General features: G+C 51.4%; 2 protein-coding genes across 2 annotated transcripts; one reads left to right on the top strand and one right to left on the bottom strand.

Moving 5' to 3' along the window:
- Window positions 1-286: 286 nt before the first annotated feature.
- LOC149810265 (uncharacterized) lies at window positions 287-2,054 on the top strand. The gene is made up of 4 exons (XM_089994335.1): window positions 287-676; window positions 766-901; window positions 998-1,310; window positions 1,652-2,054. Exons 1-4 carry the CDS (start codon window positions 287-289, stop codon window positions 2,052-2,054), a joined length of 1,242 nt encoding a protein of 413 aa, XP_089850461.1.
- A 445-nt stretch (window positions 2,055-2,499) lies between these two features.
- Window positions 2,500-5,215, bottom strand: LOC149810266 (autophagy-related protein 18a-like). Its single transcript, XM_089994336.1, has 6 exons — window positions 5,095-5,215; window positions 4,875-4,985; window positions 4,671-4,730; window positions 4,122-4,310; window positions 3,199-3,573; window positions 2,500-2,754 (listed from the first exon to the last, which is right to left on the bottom strand). The coding sequence occupies exons 1-6, from the start codon at window positions 5,209-5,211 to the stop codon at window positions 2,500-2,502; spliced, it is 1,107 nt and encodes a 368-aa protein (XP_089850462.1). The 5' UTR covers window positions 5,212-5,215.
- Between the last annotated feature and the right edge of the window lie 3,352 nt (window positions 5,216-8,567).

The following is an 8,567-nucleotide window of genomic DNA, read 5'->3' on the forward strand; positions in this document are numbered from 1 at the left end:
CTTTGTATGCCTTCCATCCTCTGCATGCACGCAGCTACTTGCAAATTGCCTGCCTGCCGGCGTACTTTGTTGAGTCATGTGTTATCCGCATGAATTCTGTTGTACCACATCATTTGGTGGCCTCGTGATGCTGTGGCTGTGACGCCAGTGGACAGTTCAAGAGAATATGCAACTGCTGCGACTGATGTGATAGGTGAAGAGGAATTGCGAGTTTGACGATGCTTGAACTCAGCTTACACAGACGCTGAGCAGTGCTCATTGGAATGATCACCAAACACGGTCATCTATGATACCCACAGACGAGCATGTTGCCCTGCTGCTGCAGTTGTTCTTCGCAACACTCTCCGCAGTGCTGATTGGTGTCAAGTTCCGTTCCGACAAAAGGGCACAGTTTCTGATGTCTGGGAGCTCAGGCATCAAGCTAGGGCTGTGGGCAGTCTTCAACATCCTTCCTTTCTTCCTTCCCAATGATGTCGTTTTCGCCTATGGCTGGCTCGCGCGTGTTGGCTCTGTCTTCTTCCTCATCATTCAGATGTTCATATTGCTGGACTTTGTGATGAGCGCAAACGACAACTGGGTCCGTGCGGGTGAGGAGGACGAGCGCTACTTCCATTGGCTGCTGGCTGCGACGATTGGCTGCTACATTGGCTGCTGTGTCCTGGCCGGTGTGTCTCCGGTCCATCCCATGGTAGCTTGAGTTCTGAGCGCAACGTAGCATTCTCGTGTGAATATTCACAAACATGTTATGCTTGTTTCATGCGTCAGTCAGCTATCATAATGATGTCTGACCACGCTTGGAAACTGTTCTCTCCTCCATCACCAGTCATCACCTTGGAACCATCTCTTGTTGATCATGTGAATTGGTGTGGCGGGCTCTTCACTGTCTTTACATTCAAGTATGGTTCAGCCAGACACAAAAGTTAAGGTCCTTCAACCAAAGAGTAGAGCTAGGTGATTTTTCATGCGTTCACAGCATGACAAGTTCGCTCATGTTCAGGGTTGCTTTTCTTCTGGTTCAAGCCGGACGGAGCGGGATCCTGCACATTCAATGTCACCATCATAACGATGTCCATCCTCCTGTTCGTGGCGTTCTCGATTGTCTCGATGTCCCCTTTGGTGGAAGCCGGCTCGCTCTTCCCTTCAGCGGTCATCTCCATCTACTGCATGTACCTCGCCTACGGTGCTCTGCAGTCCGAGCCACACACTGAGGCCTGCAACGGGCTGGGCCACAAGATCGATGCTGCCTCAGGATCCACTCTGGCTGTTGGCATGATCATCATGCTGTTCAGTGTCATCTACTCCGCTTTCAAGTGCGTCTCCTTAATGTTTCTAAGAGCATTTTTTGTGCTGCGCCATTTGCAACCAGATATGACGACCGTTTGAGGGCTACCTGCACGATGGGGTCTGTATGGAGACTTTTCTAGGTCCTTGCCATGAGCCGTCAGAGCAACTAGTATGTTACAGCAGACATGATGTGCAAGTCCTTAGGTAATGTCTCTTGATAGATGACAAGGACGTACCATGATGCTGATGCCTGGCATGTGCATGCATGAACGTATCCATGTGTATCCCTTGCTTGGAATGCGGTTTTTGGAGTGGAGATAACAGCTGTCTTGTGGGGGGTTTTGATACATCAAGTTTGCCGTTGCAGGGCTGGCAGCAACACACATACCTTCTCACTTTCCCGCGAGGAAGCAATGGAGTCTGCACAGGAGCGGTTGCTGGAGGAGGAAGGCACAAGTGCAGGGTTGGACGGACGCCCTGCTGTCCAGGCGATGACTCGAGAAGGGGCCGCAGCAAGCGAGCCTAAAGCAATGGACGAGTTCACCCCCGTGAGCTACAACTACAGCTTTTTCCACTTGGTGTTTGCCTTGGCAAGCATGTACATTGCCATGCTCTTGACAGGCTGGGGCTCAGGATCAGAGACGACAGAGCTCATGGATGTCGGATGGCCAAGCGTATACATGAAGCTCCTGACGCAGTGGGGCACAGGCATGCTGTACATATGGGTGCTGGTTGCACCTGTTGTTCTCAAGGACCGCGATTTCTCGTAGATGTGCTTCATGTGATGTTTGACAAATAGGGCCTGATTTCCTTATGAACGCGTAGTTTGTAGCTTTTATGAGGCCCAGTATAATATGACATGATGACATGGTGCATGCCTGGAGTGGCACACTGTCGTATCATTCTTGTGGGCCAGGTGCTCAATCACCTGAACAATATTCCAGCTTGTCAGCTGCGGACAATGCATGGGACTGCAGCTCGTTGGCGCAGTCATTGATGGTGTCTGCAGGCTCTGACGTATGTAAAACGTGATTTACCGTGTGACGGACGTTTCTCAAGAACCGCATGCATGCTTGTGGTGCCACAGACCATGGAAATTGTTTGCCTGGCACATTGGTTAGGCTCCTAATGGTCGGCGTACAGAATAAAAGATGTTGTATGCTCTATCATGGATGGTCTGCGGCTCCCGCATCATGCGCACAGGTACTGGATAGTTTACATAGAGGTTGTTGTGGCAGGTGGTATGGTGGATTCCTCACTGGAATCAACAAACTTGACATACGACAACTGCTCCATCGGGCCCCCGTTTCTTGCATCGTACTGCACCTTGTACAACGAGCCACTCTTCGTGATAATGACGAGGGTGTGAGGGTGCACTCCAAAACCCACCAGGGCAACGCTTTCTTCAGGCACCTTGAACTGTGCGAACGACCATTCTGAGGAGAAGTAAGTTGGCAAAGGCACAAATCCCTGCACACACAATGTCCGTAAGTGGCCTTGAACTTAGGTAACAGCAGATTGGCAATGGATGCCACCGAATAACAGACGTGTGAATAAGTCTATGTGCGACACGCACAGCAGCGATACGAGCTGCAGCAACAACGAACCAAGACACAAGTGAGCCAGAAATGAAGATACCCGGGCAACCCAACAAACTGGCGACGGCAGCATGTCCTACACCACAATGACCCACAAGTTCCCGACCTTGCAAAACTGGGACCATCCTCAAATCTCAGCAACGAATGGGAAGGGCAAGATCCATGCAACAAGGCTGACCAAGTTCTGACCAGCATGCAACCCCAACTAATGCGCCGCACATCCCTCGGTGGCAACAAGGGAAAACAACATCTTTCATCGTCGTCGGCATCGCCATCTCCAGATGATTCAGAAGGTTGACAGTCATACCTTGGCGACAGTGAGCCAGGAGCCAGGATTGGAGCGGTTGGGGCTCATGGCATCGACGGGTGGTGCGGGAGGGGGCTCGATGCCGTCATAATTTCGAACAGGAGCAGCCAACGAGAATACGTGAACCGTGCCCTTGTCGCTGCTGACCGCCATCCACTCGCAGCACTTGTCAAATGTGAGGCTGTATATGCTGGCTTGGTCAGAGCCACGGCGGAGCTCCTGCAGCTTTTGGCCGTTACTCGTGTTGAAGATGCGCACGAGTGTCCCCTTGTCGGATGCCGTCGCCAGCCGACTGCCGTTCAGCGACAACGCTATGCACGCTAGGGATGCTTGATGCGCTGTGATGAATTTTGTCTGCCGCCGGTCGCACAGCTCTACGCGGACCTGCAACCAGCACCGAAGCTTGATTCCCAAGTGGTACTCGGAGCTGTTTGTGCCGACGTGGAAGTGAGGAGTTTGTGCGCTATGCAGTCCTGAATCTGTAAGGGCAGGGGGTGTGTGGGAAGTTCTGTGAAAAGTTGCAACACATCATCAGACCTAGTTTCATCATTTCGAGCATTGAATGGTTTGTGCAATCCACGCTACGATGCGGCAGTGTTGATGCATCCAGTAGATACCTGAAATAGCAAGAGTATTGATGCAGATGAGATATAGTTCTTCCGGCTGTCCTCGCCAGCGCAGGTGTGACCGCAGAACATCTGATTCAGCACGTCCTCTGGCAAGATGGTGACCACTGTGCAGTGTTCAATGGTTTTGCAGTTACCGGTCGTCCATCACAGACCAACTGGATGATATCACTTCCGAAGTCACCGCCCTCTCTTCCTACTCCAAACGGCTGTGCACCCTGCCAAAAATGCATCGTCATCGACTGCTGCAACATGCATGGCATCTGGTGCTGTTCATGGCACGATTGTCAGTTTGGGGATTATTACCTGACCAACATGCAACCCTGGGCAAGCCAGCACAGTGCTATCCACCATGGAGGACATTGCCATCAAACCCTTGGGATTGTGCAGGCACTCCCACTGGTGGACCAAGCGCAGATCTGCAAAGTTGTAGACAAGGACTTTGTGCTCAAGGGCCACAGCTACTCGATCTCGCCTCAGCTTCACTGCCCTCACCTGCATTTATTGATCTGTCAGTCCTATTGTGGAGCTGGTTCATGCAAGTCGAATGACCAACAATTCGAGAGCAGGCATGATGAGTGTACCGAATTTGCTTAGTGTACCGAATTTGCTTCCAGCACGTGAATCAAGAGCTATGTACTTGCTCCTGTCATGGTTTGCAAAGATGACCTGTAGCCTGCTGCAGCAGCCCTGCTTATATGCATCTCGCAGCTTGGCACAGGTGAGCGCCATGCCGGTGGAACTTACAGCTAAGCTGTCAGCTCCACGTTTTGTGGCATGCATACTTGCAGATATATGCCACGGTGTGAAGGCTTGAAAGCGTTCTAGACAGGATGCTATGTGTTTCACGCTTACCTGATTCCTGAATGTCAATTCTCCGATACATCTGCCTTGGTGGTCGTCCCATATCATGACCTGCAGCACAGTTGTTGTTTGACTTGGAAACCAGATATATCTCATGCCCCATGCCTATCGGAAAAGAAAAAACATTGAAGGATGAAAAAACATGCTGCGGCATTCAGATATGAGGTAGTAACATCGCGGTAATGCATCCCGCACCTTGTTCTGTGGGTACTTCGGGTTGGTCCCTCCACCAACAATCGCAAGGATGTTGCAGCGGAATAGCATTTCAACTATACCGATTCCACCGTTGCTGAACTCTCGTCGGAACTGCACAAGCACACACGCGTTCATTGGACGAGGTGGAGTCACAACATCTGCGAGGGCACACAGCACAATGGGTGTTGCTGAGCTGCAAGAAATCGAAGCATAGGCACACCTGCTCGTTGAAAGGTTCGCAGTTGTAGACTCGAAATCCATTGTGACATCCCACCGAAAAGCAGCCATAGTCCTGGTTGAAACCAACATGCAAGAACTCTTGCTCTGGTGATTCCATCTTGCCCAGTACGCTGCGCAACGAACCCGAGATGGGGTAGTTGGTACCGAGAGACGGCGACAACGTGAGACTTTTCTGGAAACTACATGAACGAGGGATGGCCACGGCACTACACTCTAGCAGCAGGTTGCAAGGCACGCTGGTATGTCGAGGTAATGACGTTCCCGCTGTTGATAAACGGTGAAGCGTCGAGCTGACGTCCATGACAAATTGCAACGCACATGTGCTTGTTTGGTTGGAAGCAACTCTTGACCAGCGCGCACGGCAATTCTCGCTGTGCGGCGTGAGGTTGCGAAGACTTTCTGTGCAGACCTGTCTATCTCACGATGGCCACCACCAGCATATGTGACTAAGCGGTTTCGGAACTTTGTCGTGTGAGCGTCATTCGAGGGTTGTATTGCCTGAAGGCTAGCCAAACTTAACAAAGCATAAGGGGAAATCATTCGTTTCCGGCAGATGGTTAAATTTGTCTGCGATGCGCCACGATTACGATTCTTCGAGCAGCTGTGCGTCAGAAATCAGTGCTGGTGCACCCAGTGTTGAACATTTTGCGGCTTTGGGACTTGCACAAGGTTTCGAGTCATGGTAAGTGGACGATGTGATGCATTTGCCGTGCGGGGGAGCAAATTGTATAAGACACTGGTTGTGCAACGTCACATCGCCGATACGTGGCGACACACGTCCTTGTGTCAAAGAAAGGTCGGTGTGCCGTTGATCGTGTCGCATATCGCCGCAGCGACGTTTCGACTGTTCAAGCAACTCGACAAGTTGCTCCTTTGCATATCTATCGGAAGATAGCTACGCACGAATGGTGGCAGCGCGGCAGCGGGCAGCTGAGATGCTTCTCATGTTTGCGCAAACAACCTGCACAAACCAAAGTCCGGCTAAATTGGGGCATTGCTATGCCTCGCATACCTCGTACCGGCGCTGAGGCATCAGCGCAAGCATGCCTGTTGGAGCACACTCGTGGTGCAAATAACTGTGCAATGTCCCCTGGTTGCAGGAGTACGTTTGTCGAAGCGGGCAATGAGTTGGCGGAGGTTTGCGTTCGGATGAGCAGCATGCCAGTCAAGTCCCTCGCAAAGGAGTTGCTTGCGGCACTTGAATCAGAGATGCAAGCTGCTGCCGACTGTGGAGGGCGATATCCAGTCCAAGCAGCACAGGACGCTATGCAGTTACTGGCAAACCACATCCCTAGCCACATACCACTGAAGAGAAGGTATGAGCCATATTTCGTGCAATCATGCAGCGTTCGATTATCATGGCTTGCACAAACCACGATCAAGCTTCCGGAGTTATTTTGAGCAAGACTCTGATTATGGCCTACAATGATGCTGCACAGACGAGGCTGACTGCATTGAACCAGGTTAGGCACTTACTCACTTGCATTTTACAGCTGTGACGCACTGTGGCGGGGCTACACAGGCTGCAGCAGTAACGCTCGTCAAAGCTATTGCAGATGCTTCAGGTGCGTTGCACCCAGGCACACCATTCGCACTGCTTGAAGATACCAAAGCCAGTCGCCGACTCTTGTGTTGACAAGCTACATCCAATGTGGTTGCCATGCTGATGCGCACCAAACTGCAGGAACAAATTGCAGAAAGCGTTGAAACAAGGGATCATCAGGTCCCGGCGCTCAACATGGCAAGCCGTCCCAGGCCGAGGAGCGGTAGCTGAGGAGACTCAATATGTAGCATGTCAGCTGACAGAACTACCGGGCGATGCGCTCGAAATCATTTTTGAATTTCTCGGACCCCGCGATCTGGCATTCCTGGCCTGCACCTGCAGGTATGTCTTCAGCCAGGCATGGCAAGAAATGCTTGGGTTTTGGGTTTTTTATATGCTGGCTGAAGCAAGAGATGTTGCCAATAAAGTGAGCGACCCCTCAAAGGTGCCCTGTCGCCTGTTGTCATATTGGAGCCGTTCTGTTGATGCAGGTGAGTGTCTGGACGCTGTTGAACAATCACCTCATGTCGCACATGCGGCATTTGTGGAGGACTGGAAGAAGCGATTGTGAGGCGTTGTTGAGTTTGACCTGTGATCACCTGTGATCTGTGTGGTGTTTGATTTGCTAGTAACGAGCCGATGGATGTGCACAGGTCGCTCACCGACTCAGTTCGCAGCTGCCAAGGCGTCTGGCATCGTCATTTGCAGTCCGTCACATTTGCAGCATCTAAAGCGGACGTTGTCAACTGTGCTCGCCGACACCGGCAAATGGGGCAGTTCTCAGGAGGCTTGCCCAGCCATGCAGGGCTCGCCCCTGTTGCAGGTGACCGCACAGATGGATTCTCACCAGGTACCATCCATCAAGAACCTCAGACGAATGCGACATCCCACACCTCTCCGATTTTGCCGAAAGGATGCGATGCCTACACATCATTTCAGACAATGGTTCGAAACACCTCGTGTGGATGGTTGTGGGAAGGATCATATGTGACCTTGCACCCTCTGCACTGTGGCTGGATTCCAGCCATCGAAGCACGCACAAATCGGCGGTGGTATCCATGCCACTATGTTCTGCATGGTTCCCCTTGTGATTCCTCGGTTGGTGCACAATTTTGTGTGCTGGCCCTTCACACTGCGAGCTCGGCGTCCAGCTCCGCCCAAATGTTTAGAGCGCTGCCAGCATGGCCAGCCAGTGGCTGCGTCGGCTACGCAGTGAAACTAAGGCAGGCCATGGCCGCGACAGCTTTCGCTGGAGGTCAACTCAAGGGAGCAAATAGCGATGAAGTGGAGCTCTCTTCACTGTTGCTGCCAACTCGAAGCCCCGAGTGGGCATCAGAGCCACTGTGCTGCGCTGGCCAGTTGATCGATGACAGTGTCAAGAGCACTTTCAATCTTGCGAGCAGGAACATTGCTTTGTGGTTTGATCTGTGGGAATGTATGCAAGATGGTTGTGGCTTGAAAAATGGAAGTTGTGATAGCAGCTCGGATGAAGAGGATTCGAACATGGGCATTCGGTCTTTCTTTCATACACTGTCATTTTAGCTTCCTTGTGCTCCAAATCCTTCATCGCTTGTGTGTACCTTTTGAGTTAAGGGTGCCGGGAATTGTCAGACAGTGAGAGTGATTTTCATGTGTCTTTTTACAACACCACCAGATAGTTTGGGTCATTCTATATTGTGCACAACGGAATGATGCTACCAGTAGTACTCAACACATATATGGGCACTTCCGTCAACAAATACTTGACCTTTGTTGCAAACTTTGTACAGCCGCGGTGCATGAGCAAGCGAGATATATTACTACTCACATAGTTATTCAACAGAGGGCACTTTGCATGGTTTTACGGACAATTGTCGTGTGCTGTGTGAAAGCTGCTTCTCCCAGATACCATGTAGGTTTGTTACAAGCGA

Source organism: Nuphar pumila, unplaced genomic scaffold, assembly GCF_984573655.1.
Source record: "Nuphar pumila unplaced genomic scaffold, dmNupPumi1.hap1.1 HAP1_SCAFFOLD_424, whole genome shotgun sequence".
NCBI lineage: Eukaryota > Viridiplantae > Streptophyta > Magnoliopsida > Nymphaeales > Nymphaeaceae > Nuphar > Nuphar pumila.